Raw genomic sequence first — 19829 nt, 5'->3', positions numbered from 1 at the left:
TGCCAAAGCCTTCTGTACACTGTTTGCCTTGATACAATACATCCAGTGGGTGCTACATGGTCAGATGCCAGATGCTGTGCAGTACTAAGGCAGTATCGCAGTATTCTTACAGACAAGTACTAGTCCTCTCTTTCTGATCTCACATCTGATCAGCCCTGTCCTGGCCTTCGGGATACAAGTTTGATCTCTATAAACTGTTGCCTCATCCGAGAAACAACAGAACGATTCACTTTAAGCCATGAGGCCACATCATTTTGCGACTGTCTGCTTCTATTCTTCTTATGGCCCTCCACTGCAGAGAGTCTGGTAGGTGTCTTCTCTGTGCCATACTGCACCATCTGTGACTGTGTACATAATGATTATGGATGTGGGACTATACTGCAACAAGCACTACGCCATTTGATGGGTGCCATGACATCATTGCTGGCGTGGTTGTCTGTCGACCAGATTGCCATCTTCCGTGCAGAACACGATCTTACTGACATGTGTTGACAGTTCGTATGATTATATCGTGAATTAGACATAGGAAGGGAAAATAGCAGTTTGTTGCTTTAATTTTGGACACCAGTGTATATTTTTTGTTCTGATTCATGTGCATGTTTACTCACCACAGGAACCAACACTTGACTGGCCTTAACAACTGGTAATGTTTGACAATAACAATAAAATATACAAAACGTGTAACAAATAAATGAAGAGGAGTTCACCACCTGAAGAGGTACAGGCCAGCTTATCTGCCACCTGTAACTTTTTGAATTGAGGTTTTCTCTCTTTACAGTTCTGTTTCAATAATGACAGACAAATAAAGAAATGAAGAATTTCCCTATTTTAGGTAATAATTTTATCATGAAAGTGATCAATTCTCACTTCAGCATTACAACAGTTGAATCCCAAGCCTTCAGAAACAGATCCACTTTATTGAAAGAGCACTCAGAGCTGAAAGTACAGGCATTGGAAAGGACAGAAATAGTCCGGCTTGATCTCTGAGATTTGAGCCCTTTTACTACTCCCTGTTGCATTCTCATTGCTGGCAACATAGATGCCATCTATGTTGTGTTCTATATACAACCTTCCTTAGTTTAACACATCAGCATGAGAATATGTTGCAATTGTTAAGAATGTGTTGACTAAGCGAGAAAGTATATATTTGTTTATTTACTAGCCAAGAAACTGTCATTGGACAGGTATTTATTTATTTATTCCAATCCTCTATTAATGCATCTCCTCCTCCATCCTATCTGTACATCTCCTCCTTCCTCCTCTCCCTGTATATCTCCTTTGTCCTCCTCTCTCTGTCCATCTTCTCTTGCCCCTCTCTCTGTCCATCTCCTTTTGCCCCTATCTGACCATTTTCTCCTGCCCCTTTCTATGACCATCTCCTTTTACCCCTCTCTGGCCATTTCCTCTTGCCCCCTCTCTCTGTCCATCTCCTCCCTTCCTCTCTCGTTTTATCCACCTCACTTCCCTCCTTTCTGTCCTCCCCTCCTCGTCTCTGTCCATCACGGCTACCACCCACTCTTTCTGTCCATCTTCATCACCTTCTCCTCTCCTTTCCTTTCTGTGTCCATCTTCTCCCCTCCCCTCCCCTCCCCTCCCCTCCCCTCTCTCTGCCCATCTCTGGCTCTTCCCTTTGTCTGCCCACTTCCATCTTCCCTTCACTCATCTCTCTGCCTGTCTCTTCCTCCCACTGCCTCTGTCTGTCTGTCTGTCTCCTCCTCTTCCCTTTTGCTGTTATCCATCTCTTCCTCTCGCCTCTCTCTGTCCATTTGCCCCTCGCCTATCTCTGTCCATATACTCCTCCTCCTATTGTCGCCTACCTCCTCCTTCCCCCTCACTGTCTGCCCCTCTCCTCGTCTTCCCTTCTCTCTCTCTCTCTCTCTCTCTCTCTCTCTCTCTCTCTCTCTCTCTCTCTCTCTCCACGTTACCACACTCACCCCAGTAGGAGGATGGTGGTTTTTATCCCTGCAGTATTACTTTGCAAATTATAACTAATATGTGTACCACATTTCATTGAAATCATTCCAAGAGTGTAGGATGAGCTATTTACCTCTGCCTTTGCATATGCACATGTCAGATATATTTCATGCATATTTATTGTATTCCACGTGTATTTGTACCAGTTTCACCTGTATGTCTAGCAAATTTTGCCCTGCAGTTTCATTTCCATGCAACTTAATGTTTGTGATGTCGTATATCCTGAACTATTTGCTGTATGATATATAATTTTGCAAGTACATCCAGTGGTGTATGTGCCTGCTGTCTGTGGGGGTGTTGTGAACAGAGTTAGTAGTAAACAACTAATAAATTAAAACTTCATGCTCTATGTGGGGATGATGACCATGCAGTTAAGCGTCCGACAAACCAAACATCATGCTTTATGTGGCAGTTTTAATGCACGGGCAGTGAAAATGTAATAAATGACTAACTTTTTTTTCCTTTCATTATTTTGTGGAGGTTGTCAGTGAGAAAAAGTTTTATTAAGGTTGGAAAATATATTTAAAGGTTTTTGTAAGTATCTAATTGCTCTCATTATCAATTAAGGGATAACTAAAGTATGGGTATTCTCAGATTGTGGACTACACTGCTTTTTCACCCCAAACACTTTGATAGATGGGTGTTTCCTACCCCCACAGTGATTCTTTCCGGACAGGAAATGAGATTTTACCAAGTTTGGTTGATATCAGTCCATTGTTTAGGAGGAGGTTTGGAACATACATGCATACGCACAAATACACTATGTGATCAAAAGTATCCGGACACCTGGCTGAAAGTGACTTAAAAGTTTGTGGCACCCTCCATCAGTAATTCTGGAATTCAATATGGTGTTGGCCCACCCTTAGCCTTGATGACAGCTCAGCTTCCACTCTTGCAGGCATACGTTAAATCACGTGCTGGAAGGTTTCTTGGGGAATGGCGGCCCATTCTTCATGGAGTGCTGCACTGAGGAGAGGTATCGATGTTGGTCAGTGAGGCCTGGCATGAAGTCTGCATTCCAAAATATCCCAAAGGTGTTCTGTAGGATTCAGGTCAGGACTCTGTGCAGGCCAGTCCATTACAGGGATGTTATTGTCATGTAACCACTCCGCCACAGGCCGTGCTCGATTGTGTTGAAAGATGCAATCACCATCCCTGAATTGCTCTTCAACAGCGGGATGCAAGAAGGTGCTTAAAACATCAATGTAGGCCTATGCTGTGATAGTGCCACGTAAAACAACAAGGGGTGCAAGCGCCTTCCATGAAAAACATGACCACACCATAACACCAGTGCCTCCGAATTTTACAGTTGGCACTACACATGCTGGCAGATGACGTTCACTGGGCATTTGCCATACCCACACCCTGCCATCAGATTGCCACATTGTGTACCATGATTCGTCACTCCACACATTGTTTTTCCACTGTTAAGTCATCCAATGTTTACGCTCCTTACATCAAGCGAGGGGTCTTTTGTCATTTACCAGTGTGATGTGTGGCTTATGACCAGCCACTCTACTGTAAAATCCAAATTTTCTCACCTCCTACCTAACTGCCATAGTACTTGCAGTGGATCCTGATGCAGTTTGGACCCTCTTCAACAGTCAGTGGCCTCTGTCAGTCAACAGATGAGGTCGGCCTGTATGCTTTTGTGCTGTACATGTCCCTTCACGTTTCCACTTCACTGACACATTGGAAACAGTTTATCTAGGGATGTTTAGGAGTGTGGAAATCTTGTGTACAGATGTATGACACAAGTGACACCCAATCACCTGACCACATTCGAAGTCCATGAGTTCTGCGGAGTGCTCCACACTGCTCACTCACAATATCTAATGGCTACAGAGGTTGCTGATATCAAGTAGGTGGCAGCACAATGCACCTAATATGAAAAACGTATGTTGTTAGGGGATCCAGATACTTTTGATCACATAGTGTATCTTTATAATTTTTGTGGATTTAACTTTATCTGATCATGGTCATCAGTTCCTCTCTTACATTGGACCAGTGTTTCACACATACAGTATCTTCTTTTATATTATAGTTACCTAAGAAATAATAATTTTGAGATTACAAATAGTATTAAATTGATTTGAGTGTCTAAAAGGGCAGTGTGAGTAAATTATACTGACTATAAACTAATAAAGTTAATACTGGCAGTACTTGTACTACTGCAGCTGCTTCCACCAATAGTTACAATGGTAACAATGCCCCCATAGTATTCAGTCATATCCTCCAGTGAGTGGAATTGTAATGGATTTTCCACCACCTGGCTGAGCTACAGCTGCTTTTAAGCAAATACCCTGCATTCTGTATTGCCACCCAGGAAACATGGTTTCCAGCAACTCGGACCCTGTTCTTTATGGCTACTGAGGTTGTTTTAAGAATTGTACCAACTATAGAGGGTGTAGGATGGAGTTGGTAGGTATGTGCTGGACTCCGTATACAGTGGCTTTGTGCCTCTTGATACACCATTGGAGGCTGTCGCTGTTCGGGTATTGGCATTTCAGGATTTATTTACAATCTGTAATGTTGATCTCCCTCCCAATGATGTTATGTCCCAAAGTGTACTGCCTGCATTACTCTCTCAACTCCTCCAACCTTTCCTAGTCTTGGGCGATTTCAATGCTCATAACACTTTGTGGGGTAGAACAATGATTACTGGCTGTGGTACAGCCATCGAAACTTGACTGGCACATCTTGATCTTTGCTTCTTGAACTCTGGTACCCCCACACACTTCAGTGTGGCACACAGAACTTTTTCAGCCATTGATCTCACCTTTTGCAGTCCTGGTTGTCTACCATCTATCCACTGGAGGGTGCTTGATGACCTGTGTGGTAGTGACCACTTTCTGATCTTTCTGTCCCTCCTTCAGCATTGCTCCCATAAGCACCCACCCAGTTGGGTTGTCTGTAATGCTGACTGAGATGGATTTACCTCTGCTATCGTCCTTAGTTCCCCATTGCAAGGCAGTATCATTGAGGCTGTTCACCATACAATGGCAGTCATTCGTTTGGCAGCCAACCAAGCCATCCCTTATTCCTCAAGATCCCTCTGTCGGAAGATGGTGCCTGGTGGACCCCAGAGATTGCTGCAGCCGTTAAGAGATTGTAGGCAGGCTCTCCAAGTCCATAAGTGGCATTCTTCGCCGGAGCACCTCATTGCCTTTAAAACAGCTGCATGCCCATGTTTGCTACCTCATAATAAAACGACGAAAGCAAGAATTTTGGGTTTGGCACGTTTCCACCATTGGACCATGTACCTCTCCATCACAGGAATAGGCAAAGATCAGGCGACTCTACGGTTTCCAGTCTCCTGCAGGTGTACCAAGTATTTCCTTAGATGATGCCATTTATACTGAGCCAGATGCTGTTGCCGAGTATTTTGCTGAGCATTATGCTCGTGCATCTACCACCCCACCTTTTATCTCATAAAAACAGTGGGAGGAGTGAATGCACAGTCATATAATGCTCCATTCAGTGGATGAGAACTCTCCAGTGCCATAGCCCATTGCCCTGATATGGTCCCAGGGCCAGACTGCATCCAGAACCAAATGCTGAAACATTTCTCAGTGGATTGTTAGCATCGCATCCTTGGCCTCTTGGAATGGGGGTGAGTTCCCATCCCAGAGTCAAGAAAGCATGATAGTTCTGGTACTGAAACATAGGTAAGAACCCCCTCGAGATGGCCAGTTATCATCCTGTAAGCGTTACCAACCTTCACAGTGTTGGCTCCTTGAGTCTCAAGGCCTTTTGGCTGTATCACAGGGTGCTTTCTGCAAAGGCCACTCCACTGCTGATAACTTGGTTCACCTAGAGTCCGCCATACGGACAGCCTTTGCTCGTTGTTAGCACCTCATCGCCATATTTTTTGACCTACAGAAAGCTTATGACACGACATGGCATCACCACATCAGTACTACGTTACATGAGTGGAGTCTCTGGAGTCCACTCTCAATTTTTGCCAAGAATCACTGTGGCACCGTATGTTCTGAGGTCAAGTGGGCAGATCACTCAGTACCCACCCTGCCCCCCTCATATCCAAGAGAACGGTCCCCACAGGGACTGTATTGAGTATCCCCATCTTTCTGAAGGCTATCAATGGCCTTGCATCACTCTTATTATATGCTGATGGGTTTTTGTTTTCATCACTCCTCTAGTATGGTTGTTGCAGAGTGCTGCCTACAGGAAGCCATAAGAAAGGCACAGTTGTGGTCTCTCACCCATGGCTTTTGGTTATCAGACTCATGTCATGCTCTTCTGTCACCATCATACTGCCCACTTCTTGTAGTTGAGGTGCCCACTGGTCTTCAATCCTGGCAGACATGGCTTGCACACCTTCATGAACTTAAGCAAAATTTCTTGTGACATCTCATTACACTTTGCTGCCTCAGTAACACTAGCTGAGGTGCAAATTGCTCTACCCTTTTGTGGCTATACAAAGCCCTGATTCAGTCCTGTCTTGACTATGGGAGTCTTGCAAATGCTTCAATGTCATCCTCAGCATTGCGGATGCTGGACCTCGTTCATCACTGTGGGATACAACTTGTGACAGGTCCCTTCTAAACTAGCCCTGTGAACAGCCTATTGGTCAAGGCTGGAGTCCCTTCATTACCTATCAGGCACCAACAAAAGCTGCTGAATTACACTGTATGCATTTGTAGCTTCCCTGAACATCCAAACTATCATGTCCTTTTCCTTGGAAGTGACTCCACCTCCAACAGAAGCGATCCAGAACTGGATTTACAATTGTTGCATGCCTCCAGTTTCTGTTTGGAACTGCAGCTTTCTCCACTGTCACCTCTGGTCAGAAAGGCATTGCATATGCCCCCATGGCTTGTGCCCCAACCTCAGATTTTCCTACAAGTCTCCTTTGGTCTAAAAGATTCTGTTGACCCCATGATTTTTCGCCACCTGTTCTTGGCTGCACTTGTGAAGTATCCAGGTTTGGAAGCGGTATTCACCAATGACTCGATAGTTGACGGACGAGTGGGCTTTGCGAACTCACATGCCTAGTGCAGTGAATTCCACTCTCTACCAAATGGCTGCAGTGTCTTCACTGCTGAATTGATGGCCATTAAATTAGCCCTTAGCCATGTTCGTTCTTACACTGGCAAGAGTATTCTAATCTGTTGTTCTTCCCTTAGCAGCCTTCAGGCTGTAGATCAGTGCTACTCTCCTCACCCACTGGTTATGGCTATCAGGGATCTTGTCTCAGACGTCCATCAAGCTGGTCTGTCATTTTCGTTTGGACTCCGGTCATGTTGGGATTTCGGGAAATGAACGAGCTGACCGGTTCGCCAAGCTGTCCAGCAGGATGCCAATTCTGGAAATGGGGGTCCCAGAATCGGACCATTGTTTGTTTATAAGCCATCAGCTGCTGGAAGTCTGGAACTCAGAATGGCCTGTCCTGATCTCCCCAAACAAACAGGACAGTTACGGAGAACATGACAATGTGGCAGTCCTCCCTAAGTGCTTCTCACAGGGAAGCCACTGTCCTCTGTGGACTCTGCATTGGCCACACTTGGCTGACCCCTGGCCACATTCCCAGATGTGAGGCTCCCCCTCACTGCCAATTCCAAGCCCGCCTGATGGTGGTCCACTTACTCATAGACTGCCCTAACTTGGCTGCTTAGAGACAGCATGTTAATCTTCCTGACATGCTACCTTTGGTGTTAGCAGACAATGACAACTTGCCTGACCTGCTGTTAAGTTTTTGCCCACATAGGCGGTTCCTATTCATCCCTATAAGGTAGGGCTCTTTGGTGTCATTGACTGCCTTTCTCTTTGTCCTTTTTCATTTCTTAGTTTAAATGCCTTGTCTTGACTGATCTTTTAACAACTTGTCTGTGTTGTCTTTCTTCTGAACTTCATCTCTTTTTATTGTGTTAGTTACACTTAGGCTTTCCAGGATTTGCCTTTCACCTCCTTCCTTTGACTTCTACTCCTGGTTTGCCACTTAACGGATGAAGGAACTGAAGACCTTGCAGTTTAGTCCCTTTCACTCCAAACAAACCAGTCAGCATCCAGGAGATGGTATGTTGGTTTGAGATCACAAATGTGCAATAAGACAAGCCCAATAACTTATTTGAAAAGGCTCAGAATAGGCCCACAGCTACAACAGTGGCATGAAACATTTGTTATATCTGTGGTTGAAAGTAGTAAACAGTCACAGAGAGAGAGAGAGAGAGAGAGAGAGAGAGAGAGAGGTTCCTCCCTCATTTCATAATATTAATTTTTCGTAATTAAGTGTTCTTGTTATTGCTTGTCATTGGCATTCATTTTTTATGAAATGCATTAAATAATATCTGAACAGTACTGCTTGCTAAAACATTACAGGATTAAATTCTGACATATTAAACTTGCTTCTAACTGATCCTTCCTCTTCTTTAGGTCAGCAAAGAAAAATACACATTCTGAAGAAGGCTGGGGCAACTCCGCCTATGTTGTATCAAAAGTTGGAGTTAGTGCTTTAACTTTCATACAACAGAGAAAGTTTGACTGTGATGAGAGACCTGATCTTGTTGTAAATGCTGTGCATCCTGGATATGTTGATACTGACATGACAAGTCATAAGGGACCATTAACCATTGAAGAAGGTATTGGTCTTAAATGTGTCTGTGATAGTTAATAGAGCATATTTATTTAGAAAGCAAATGTATGATCAGTAATATGGCATAACTAGATTAAAATGTTCAGCAGTATTTTAACATTTAAATTAACGTACAGCCCATACTAGATGCCTGACCTCAGCTTTAGTTTACAATGAGTCAAATGTAGGGAGAAATCTGACTTTCGGGATCAAATCACATCTCATCCTTAAACAGAAATTTAAATATTTCCTCGCAGTACTCCTGTGAAGTGACAATGGAATGTGGCATTGTGGTTAAGAATCTAAACTCACATTTAGTTGGAAAGGGCTTGAAATGCCTGTCCAGCCAACTAGATTTAGATTATTCTCAGTTTTCCCAAATCACTATTGGCAAATACTGGATGGTTCCTTCAAAAGTGATGTGACCAGTTTCCATGGCCGGTCTTTTTCCAGCTTGAGATTATGTTACTTTTCTAAGGCACTTTTTGTGGACAAGATGTCAAACCCCAAACTTACTTACTTTTTTAAGAGCTACTTCACTGCCACATATTTACAACACTTTAATTTAGAACTTCGTTTCATGGTGAAACATTCTTTTAGTGTGTTTTCTCCACAATTACTGTGGGTTTCATAAATCACAATTTATTTCTAACTCATCTGCTGCTTTTATTAAGGTTTTTAATTTTCTTATTGTTAGGTTTAGAATTGCACGACTGAAGATAACCTCTCAGCAGATTTTAACATTGTTGCATAGCTTTTGTACTTGAGCTGTTCATAGGAACATGGAAACATTCTCTGCACTGTGCAGCTCAAAGGATGGTCAGGCATCAGATTCAAAGAGGTGTGTGTGTGTGTGTGTGTGTGTGTGTGTGTGTGTGTGTGTTTAAAAAAAAAGCTTTACTGTTCTATTTCTTGTCTGTGCATCTGTCAGCTGCTCAGTACTGCCGCCATCTGGTGAAATCATCTTTATTCATCCCATTGCTTTTAATTTATCCAAGATTTTCCAAAAACATGACACTTTGCAAGAAATTATCACTGGAACACTCTTTATTCATAATCATCACCTCCTCTTTAATTTATTTGTTTAGGTGTAATTGTTCAGCAGTATGTGCTAAATTTGCCAATTTATTCAACTGCTCACATAAAATCAAAATATCTAAATCTGTGTATTTTCACTGTTTCAGGTGCTGTTGCACCTTTACATTGTGCTCTCCTGCCACCTGGAGTAAAATCACCTCGTGGCAAATATATTTGGTGCGATAAAAAAGAGGTTGACTGGATCAGTGGACCAGTTCCGTCACAGTGCTAACTGATTGTGTCTGTTACAATGAAAGCGATGTACTTTGATTGCATGAACTATACTTGCTCAAAATATTACCTGCTCTGTTAGGACACACATTCATGCTTCTGTTACCCTTCAGTGTAAGAACAATGTACAAAGGAAAAAAATAAAGTGTTTGGGCAAGTAATTACACAGTGTAAAGACATACTTACTGAAATGAATTCAGTTGGTAGTTTTTGGGTTAATGTACCATTTGCTGAATAAAAATATTGTGTATCATTCAGTGAATTTCAAATACGAGGGCTATCCAGAAAGTAAAGAACGTTTGCGCATACAGTCAGTGTGCCTGTCTTGTGGCAGCCACTCATTGGTTTGTGGTGTTCAGTGTGGTGCAGACAATTGCCACAAGTGATTGGTCAGACATTGTCATCTGGTAAGTGCAGAGATAGCTGTGACCAAGGTTGTGCCAGTTGCGAACCCTGTCGACTGTGAGGTATGTGGTGTTATATGCTTTCTCCAGGTGGCAAATGTTAGACCCCATGACATTCACCGCAGACATGTTACCCGTTATGGCATAATGTTCAAAAATGGGAGAACAGATGTTCATGATGAAGAGAATCAGGATGACCGCACTTCTTCACAGATGCTATTAACCAAAAGGTGGAGTGCATTGTTTGAGAGAATTGGCAACTTAGTGACTTGCATGAACAATGTCAGGGAGTGGCTTGTTCAGTTGTGCACAAAGCTGTAATTCAACACTTAGGGTACCACAAAATATGTGCACAGTGTGTGCCACACATGCTCTCAGGTGACCACAAAGCTGTGAGAATGGGAGCTGCATTAGCTTTCTTGGAGCATTGCAAAAGAGATGGTAACATGTTCATTGACTAGGTTGTTAATCGAGATGAAACATTGTTTTCCCATAACACCCCTACAATAATGTGACGGTTTTAGAGTGATGCCATCCTCAGTTGTCTCAGAAGCCACAAAAGTTTAAAAAACTGTTTCAACTCAAAAACTGATGGCTTCTGTATTCTGAGATAGCGAAGGGCTCCTACTCGTTGATTTAATGCCCTGAAACACAACAATCAGTTGTGATACATACTTTGCAACCCTTGAATGTCTTCATCAGGCTATCCAGAATACAGTGCATGTCTGCATATTGCCAGCAGACACAAGCCTTGCTGCGTGAGAAATTCCGGTGGGACATATCCGAGCATCCTCCCTGTGGTCGTGACTCGGCACTGTCAAACTTTTTCCTGTTTCCAAAACCAAAGGAGCACCTTGCTGGTAAAGGCTTCACAAATTATGAAGACCTCGAGGATGCTGTCATGACATGGTTGAATAGGCAGGCAGCCACATAGTATGAAGAGGGTATACACCAACTGGTGTGGAGGTACACATACCTTAATGTCAAAGGCGACTGTGTGGAATAGTAGATAAAGTATGTGCCAAAACATGTATATTCAGCTTCTGTATTATTGTTAAAGAATATCTTGGTATGTTGAAACATTCTTTACTTTCTGGATGGCCTTTTTTTTATCATCCTACTCCAAAAGTATATGTATGCAGAAGAACACATTGAATCTTGAACTTCCTGATCTGAAGAGAGAGGGAGGTGGAGGCTGTAAGGTGAGGTGGAGGCTGTAAGAGAGACGAAATGTATGGACACAAAAGCAAGCATTACTCAACAAAGTTGTGTACCCACCCATAACAGAACTAACTTGGTCACATGATTAGATTCATCTGTGTTCCAGCTTAAAGCAGTGCATGTTGTTACATTGCTGTGCAAGCATGGAAAGCCCTGGTGGAAAATTCCTTCATGGTCAGCTATGATTTCTTGCAGTTTGTCATTTAATTTACTAACAGTGAAAGAGAAAGCAGTGACAGTGCTGACAAGAAACACAACAGAATGAGCAGGCAAAATCTTAAAGTTAAATAAGTTGACAGTTTGCAAATTACAGCAGGAGGAGCGTAGTACTCAGCAGAATACAATCAAGTATCGCCCTCCAAAGAGTGTACCCAAGATCAAGGTTGGGTGGTGGGGAAGTAATTTACTCTGAATGACAAATCCGCTTCTCAAAAGAAATAGGAGAACATGACTTTGGGTGTCTGCAGTACTCCATTGAGCAACAATTGAGGACTGGATATGTTATCAAATTATACGTTTATCTTTCACAAATACAAGAAAACATCATTATGTCCTTGATCTTTTACAAAAAAAGAACTGAAATGTCCAACAGGTTTCGAAAACAAAGTGGAAACAATCATTCATCCTGTCATTGGACTTCGAGAGCTTGCCTTTGAGAGTATGTCCTCCACAAGCATTTATCTCTTCCTGAAACCTGTGTATAAGTCTGTGAAGGTCACCCAGTGGTATTCATTCCATTTTTCAGGGAGTGTTCTTTGAGAGTCTATGATGGAACAGCACAACCGTAAACACGACTGTCAAGCATGTCCCACACATTCACAATCGGGTTTAGGTCGGGACCCACTGCCGGCCATTCTGCTACTTCAGTATCCAGGCTTTGGAAAAAATTTCTGCTGTTGCCTGCCACATACGTCCAACATTAGAAGGAATTCAGGGCCATCACCATATGCAGAAGCCACCACTTGGTACAACAGTATCTGTTCAATGTACTGCCTGATGGTAAGGCAACCACAGACAACGAAAAGATCCATATGGCTGTCAACACTGAAGCCTCCCTACAACATCACAGAACCTTGAAAATTGTTGATTTCCTGGACAACAATTAGCAGGTACCGCTCACTAGGGTCTCCGCACGTGGACACTGGCATCTCCTTGCATCAGAGGACATCTGGACTTGTCTGTGAAAAACAGGTTTCATCAGAGATGAAGCTGCCAGTTGACTTGGGAATGGCAGAACTGATGGTGAGCTGCAGGACATTGTCGCGTCAAGTAGGGTCTCGAACAGGGTGTCTGGGTTGTAAGGTCCTTTCTCGTAACCTGTTCATTACAGTCTTATCGGACAAAGCAGCTCAAATGGCCCTTCTAAGATCATTTTGCAATGTTCTGGCGATATCCATACAATACCGCAATGCAGAAATGGTCTGGTATTGGTCTTCACTTGATGTGGTAATACATCAGCGACGTTGTCTAACTTGCCTTGTCTACTGACCTGTGTTCCTATAGTATGTACACAACCTGTGGATGACACATGAAGAAGCATTGACATCTGCAGCACCAAGGCCAAAAGTCCATCCTTTTCGGATCAGTGCAACTTACATTTGAAATGCATATCCTTGGTTGAACACAACATCCAAAAATGACAAATGCCACCTGTTTACTTCACTAGGAAACACTGGGACATTGGTACTCACTTCCTTCTGAGGGGTCACCTGATACTTAATGCATAACACAGACAATAGATGAGAAATGATTTTAACTTACATTGAAATTGTAACTCTCAAGCCAAGCAATATGAACACAGGTACCACCTGTATCAAAGTAAATGCTATGTACCAGGTTTGACAAAGTATTCCCCTAATTTTTTTGAATAGCATAGTTTTGAGATTTCACCACAAATGACTGAGTACATTTGCTACTTACTAGTTATCATTCAGGACACATTCCGACTTTCTCCAAATTGATACATCTGTCTGACGAGGTAGGGTGCTAGTTTGGTTTGTGAAGTTACAGTTTTTTGTATGGTGGTGGTGGTGACACAGCTGTTTTCCCCTGTCCCCCTCTGGCTACGCCCTTGGATCTGTCTCAAAGATAAAGAATTGCACACAACAGATATCCTACTGATAGTGGGGACCAATATGTTATTTATTTCTGTAGCACTATGATCAATACAGTGAAATACCAACTTTGTCAACAACTGGAATGCAAGAATGGCAAGGAAATTCTGAGAAAACTGATCTCTCTGGTAGATATGGTTTTAAAAGACAAGACAAGGTCTCTCATATATCAGTACAAATTCTGGAAACACCCATTTCATAGAACTGATGTTTTATATTAAAAGCACAGCCCATAAAAGCCAAGTACATGTTTAGAGGCCTAAGACTTCGATAAAGTGAAACCCAACCCAAAGTCAATGAAGTCAAGTGCATTCAGACTGATGGTTTCTTTATCAGGCAGAGCTCATAATTGCAATTCGGATAAGGACTCAGCCACAGAAAGCAATACTGCTTGACTCATCATTTATAACAGTGCAACCTGATTTAATTTGCAGCAGTCATAAGTGTGTGGATTATCACTCTTTTAGTAACAACACAAGAAGAGAGAAATTGATCTATTAAAGAAACTTTTTTACAAAGCATTATTGTCTGCTATATTTTGTACTGTACGAGGTCATCACAACCACCTCATATTAATAAAGTGGGGTGAATCAGTACACTGAACAGAAGAATCAAAATATTTATTGACTCAATTATCAATTTCTGTTTGTTTGACTCCAGAAAGCTGAGTGATTTAAATTTGTTAACAATAAGGTGAGTGGTATCTTGTCAGAGATACAGTTTCCAGGAAAGACTGTGAAAACCACTTTCTTGTTTCATTCATGATGCTCCATAGATTTAATAAAAAAAAAAAGAATCTCTGGGAATGTGGACTAAGTCACAATTATGCATTAACAAAAATGAAGAAATTGCAAAAATAATATTTATACTGTATTAATAACAAACTATCACAATACTGCCGATATTCTGATAGCTGCTGTTTACCTGATACCGATAGTTTAATATTAACTTGATTACAAAGGTATTTTTCAAAGAAAATTGTTCTCTACATCTGTAAACACTGAACCCTATTACAAGAATTTTACTACTTGTCATGCGGCATTGGAGCAAACTTACAGCTACTTGTCATGTTGTCAGAAAAATGTTTGTCATTGAATTTAAATATTTGAGTTATATGAATGGACAAGTATACCTGTCATTTGTAGATGTATACTTAGTAATATTGTAAGAATGTTTATGTACATTCAGCTGAACAGAGCTTTTATTGTTATAACTATATATATTCAGTGGATAGGCCGTGACAGGCAAGTCATGGCTATATATACTGCCAGAAAAAAAAAACTTCAGGATTACAGAAAATATGTCAATTCACAGTGCAACTATTTGCCCATATTGCAGCTTCTTTTCCATCACAAAGTAATATTACAGGGATCATAAAAGAGTAGAATTTTCCCCAAATGGAGAAATAAACAAAATGGTAGAAATTCTTAGAACTGTTTGCCAACCTTTTTTTCTGAGTAAGAAAGTATATGTGTGAAATCTGTCACTTTAATGTGAACAAGAAATAAACAGCTGTTTCTCTCGTGGTTTACATTCCAGTAGTCAATTACCAACAAAGATTCTGAATTGACCAGCAACCAGGATCACAATCTTTCAGAATATTGCACATTCTTCAGACCAAAGCAGGACCAGAAAATACTGACAATGTCTAAAGACAGATGTGAACTTAAATGGTTTAAAGAGAATAAGTACTGGGAGTATTAAAAAGAACAGGAAATATAAAATGTTTCACATGTCATTAGATTACTAAGGTATGAATGGCGAGTTGGATAGAATAGCTGTTTTCACACTCACCTTGATTTTTTGGTCCACCAACAGAGACAAGTTACTCGGTTCAGCATCACATCTTTAGAAGCAGCTTATTTTAAACAAGACAAGGTGATCCACATAAAAGATGGGAGTGGCGGTATTTTGTTTGCAACTCATTCCATTTCACACTATCTTGGTTAACATTAAGATAATGATTGTAAAATTTATAGGCTGTACAAAATTCCACACATTTACAAATTTTTGATTCTATTAAGGCAAAGTTTGTGAAGGGCTCATCAGTGAATTATAGCACTTTGGTGTACATCCTGGAAAAGCAATGGTGATCTGCTTTAGGCATCACATAATTAAAAGGTTCCTGGTACACAGAAAAATATAATGCTTTAACACAGCAGCAAGCATATTCTGCCATTGATTTATGTTTTGCTCCTTTATTAGTGACTGGTACAACAGCAACTGAAAAGGAGATGAGTAGGAGGTTACCAAAGGATGCTCAGCAGTCGAAACTGAGTCATCTAGCCGTCAATTGAAAGGTAGGTGTCAAAGCACACTTAGCAAAACCAGCTGCACCGTGTATGTTCTCTATTTTCAAATCAAAGATATTCTGATACAGTTAGTCATGGACCACCTGGCTTTACAAAGCTGCGCAACATTCTTTCACATATCAGAAAAACAAACAGCCCAGTTATCCCTAAATGTAGTGAGCATTGCAAATCAAGGGCTGTTGATGCTAGTCTCTTACACAGCAAGTGTTAAGCATTATCTGATCGGAGATTATCACAGCATAATTTCATGGATCTAGTAGATATATGTTTCAGGTTATCACACTGGAATGACTGAGATAATTGATGGGAATGGTATATATCTTGAGTGATACACATACTGGACAAGGCTAGTTTTTATTTAAATAAGTGAGCTACAAGAATATATCAAAGTCACCTAAGAGCCAGGTGGAGTGCAAGGTGGCATGACACACTAAATTTATTTCAGTGAAATGGCTCTCTTATTCAAGAAAACTTGTCTGAGGAACAGAACCCTGAAACAATGGGAGATGATCACAAGAATCTGCATTTTTATTGGAATGTAATGCTAACCTGCACAGGGAAGCTCTACATGTTCGTATCAATGATAAGTATGAATTTTTTGGATACAGAAAGTTTACTATTCATTTGCAGTGCAGTTTTCTGTGATTACTCTACCTTTCACAGAGAGATTTCTTTAAAACTCATGAGACATTTGTCCACAAAAACCATCAGCATGTCTGTCTTCCCTTAAATGATTACTAGAAGATACTTTATTTACATGCAGTGGCAATTTTTATCAAATTAAACCTCATGATACAAACTAAAGTAAATGCTTTTCCACAGCAACAGCTGTGTCCATAAACAATGTAAACTGCTTAATTGTCTCTCGCGCTTTTACTATTTTATGCCTTTGGTGTCATTAATGCTTTGAAATTTATGACGGGCCGAATTAGCTTTGTGGTGAACCCTACATAACCACAGGTTATGTTCAGTGCACATATAAATGACAACAAATTGTTTTACAATCAACACACATAAAAAGTGAAGAACCCACACCATTCAGTTCTCTAACGTAAACAGTAAATAATTTTCAGGACGGAGAGGCACAAAGCACAGGGTTTGCCACAGTTCCTGCAACATACAGAATACCAACAGATTTCTAACAACTGAGATACTGAAGCAAAAAGCAAGCATAGATAATACTGATATATTTTAACATCTTATATTTCTCATGTAACTGTAGATGGAACATGTTGCAAAACTGTCAAATACACTACATGTAAACAGTCACTTATTCTGATACTATTAATACATGTGGTAGACAGAAAATATTTTTGACAGTATCCCTGTTGCATACTAATGGCAGGAAGACAACTGTGTATGGCTGCATTGTGGTATTACAAAATGTGAAGTTTAGTTTTTGGAAAATGATAAAAGAATGGAGGCTCTTCTGTTGTCCTGGTAGTACTTACATATTAGACAAACACCAAAGCACACTGACATCAATGCTACAAAAACTTGATGCACTGTTATTTGATATACATAACTGTACTCACACAAACATCACAGCACACTGATACCAATCCTACAAAAACTCTATGCTTTTTTTATTTTTTCAGTAAGAATGAGAAAATAATTCAATTTTCATGTCATTTTAATTTTTTTAAACTCGTGTAACATTTTTTAACTTATATGACACAATCTTCAGATTTACAATGCAGTGGAGGAGGATGAGGAGGCAGTTGCAGGAAGGAATAATATTTAAGAGTATGTAAGTAAATTATTATCATAGATTTAGACTCTCACTAATAAAATCAGAGTTTCAAGTACGTTTCTACCCATTTAAAATTAACAATTTACTACAAGAGATTACTTAAGGATTCTCACAAAATTAGAGAACAAAAATTTGCACTTCAAAGACACAGACTGATGTCTTCACAGGGTACAAGAATGTACCCTAAACTTTTTTTTTTTACATAGTTTAAAGAGACTAAAAATGTTCAAGATTAACTTAATTACCATGGGGGAAAAAACAAACACTTTCATAAGACAGTGAAACCATATACCGTCCACTTTTATATGGCTTTTGATTTGGAACAATCAACTAAAATATATTAGTTTTCAAAACAAGCGGCTATCAACATGTACAAATGATTAATCTTTATGAAAAGTTTCGTATAAAGGAGCTGCACACTTTCATGGAGCACTAATGTGTCTTATTTTATATGAAGTTTTGCCCAAATCTATATGTACCATTACAATACTGTTAAATAACATTTTTACAATTCGGCATGAGAATTATGGAAACTAGGAGATCCTTTGTGATTTTTTGAACTTTTACTTTTGGACTTCGGTATTTTCTCCCTCTTTTTGGATGAGGACGAACTTGTTGACGCTGAGTCTGCTGGTGACGACGTATTTGAATGTTCTTGTTCCCAACCGCGACCCACAGACTCTCTCATACTATGTCCATCACCTTCGTCACCAATATCCCCGTCCACATGCAACAGTTCTGGCCCACCATTCATTTCTGGTTCCTGTTGCTGAATTAATGATGCTCTCACTAAGCGTCTCTGTTCATCAGTATGTTGCGGGCACCTCATTGACCTAGTGCAAAGCTTTCTTGTATGCTCTGATATAACACCACAAATCTGAGTCAGCAACGTCTTTTTCTCTTCGTTTGTCATACCATCATAGCTCATGTGTGAGCCTACGTCGGAGCTGACACTGGTTTCCGAGCTGACGTCTCCGTTGCGCATCGCCTTGGGATTTCTGGATCTTTTTGTACCATTGCGATCACGCTTCTTGCGTCTCCTATCTGAACCTACGGTCCAGTCCGCGTCATCATCGTCATCACTCATCATACCACCATAACCCACGCTCTCTTTACTATTGTTCGCTATCCTTCTGCTCGCAATTCTCGAACTATTTCGGCCCATACCCATACATTTTTCAAGATGTGGTGCAAATCTTAAAGCTGCGAGGCTACGTTTACAGCTTGGGCAGGTGCATTCCTGCGGTTTCTTGATTGGTTGTTGGCCGAAAATGTCCAAATCAGGCGCATCTACAATTCGAAATTCATTCGCATCCTCCTGTATCGCTTCTTCAATTTCGTACAACCCAGTCTTAACAGAGCGGTGCACTTCGAACACAACACCAAGGATAACTTCCTCGAGCAGACTTTCGAAGACGTTTTCTGATGCTGCCTGAAGGTTATCTGGGTTGCTGAAGAATATTTTAAGCTTTCTATCAAGTTCGTTTTCAACTTCTTCAAAGGATGACATGACTGTAACACTTCTTTCGTTCGCAGAACTCCTACCCAACACAGACGCTTTACAACTATGAACTAACAGTTGTCACACACTCACGTCACACTCTGACACCCTTACACCACGGAGCGCAGCTGACACTGAAATATCCCTAAGAACCTCGTTGAGATACGGTGCTCAAGTAATATCTTTAACACTACATCAATTCAAGTCTGAGCGTTACTATGCATTTGAAACTGGCACTTCACTGACTTTATTAAGCAATTGTGATCACTGTAATCTTCCCATCAGAAAGCCAACAATAACTGCCACACAAGCAAAGAAAACTTCCACTTCCACGACTGGAAATCAGAAGGTGGAATTCTCAATTACGCTTCAAGGCCAGTTCAAACTGGTCGCCACGTCACGTCAAAGCATTCTGCACTGCTTTTCAAATGGCGTCATCCACACTGGCCGTTCCCTCACGTCACGGCACTGCCAAGGTTTCTCGGAAAGTAAGTTTTGACGGCTGACGTCATCCGTTGATTACGTGTGACGTGACCCTCAGACTCAATTCCTCCCGATACCATGTGGTTGATATCAGTTGTTTGTTGTTCGTTATTTTTGTTGTTTCTTATAAATTGTTTCGTTTCGTTATTTCTTTTGTTAAAATTTAT

At 41.0% G+C, this 19829-nt stretch overlaps 2 protein-coding genes across 2 annotated transcripts in view; one reads left to right on the top strand and one right to left on the bottom strand.

Moving 5' to 3' along the window:
• Positions 1-10127, top strand: part of LOC126161478 (carbonyl reductase [NADPH] 1-like) — an 82697-nt gene extending 72570 nt beyond the window's left edge. Inside the window, exons 5-6 of the mRNA XM_049917372.1 lie at positions 8368-8573; positions 9751-10127. Of these exons, the coding sequence (XP_049773329.1) occupies positions 8368-8573; positions 9751-9875 (331 nt within the window). The 3' untranslated portion in view covers positions 9876-10127. The remainder of the gene's footprint in view (positions 1-8367; positions 8574-9750) is intronic.
• Positions 10128-17540: 7413 nt separating this feature from the next.
• LOC126174964 (ataxin-7-like protein 3) lies at positions 17541-19579 on the bottom strand. Its single transcript, XM_049921437.1, has one exon. It carries the CDS (start codon positions 19186-19188, stop codon positions 18184-18186), a length of 1005 nt encoding a protein of 334 aa, XP_049777394.1. The 5' UTR covers positions 19189-19579; the 3' UTR covers positions 17541-18183.
• Positions 19580-19829: the final 250 nt, after the last annotated feature.

Source organism: Schistocerca cancellata, chromosome 1 (genome assembly GCF_023864275.1).
Source record: "Schistocerca cancellata isolate TAMUIC-IGC-003103 chromosome 1, iqSchCanc2.1, whole genome shotgun sequence".
NCBI lineage: Eukaryota > Metazoa > Arthropoda > Insecta > Orthoptera > Acrididae > Schistocerca > Schistocerca cancellata.
Note: the sequence above shows the minus strand (reverse complement) of the source record. Positions and strands in the feature narration are given on the sequence as shown.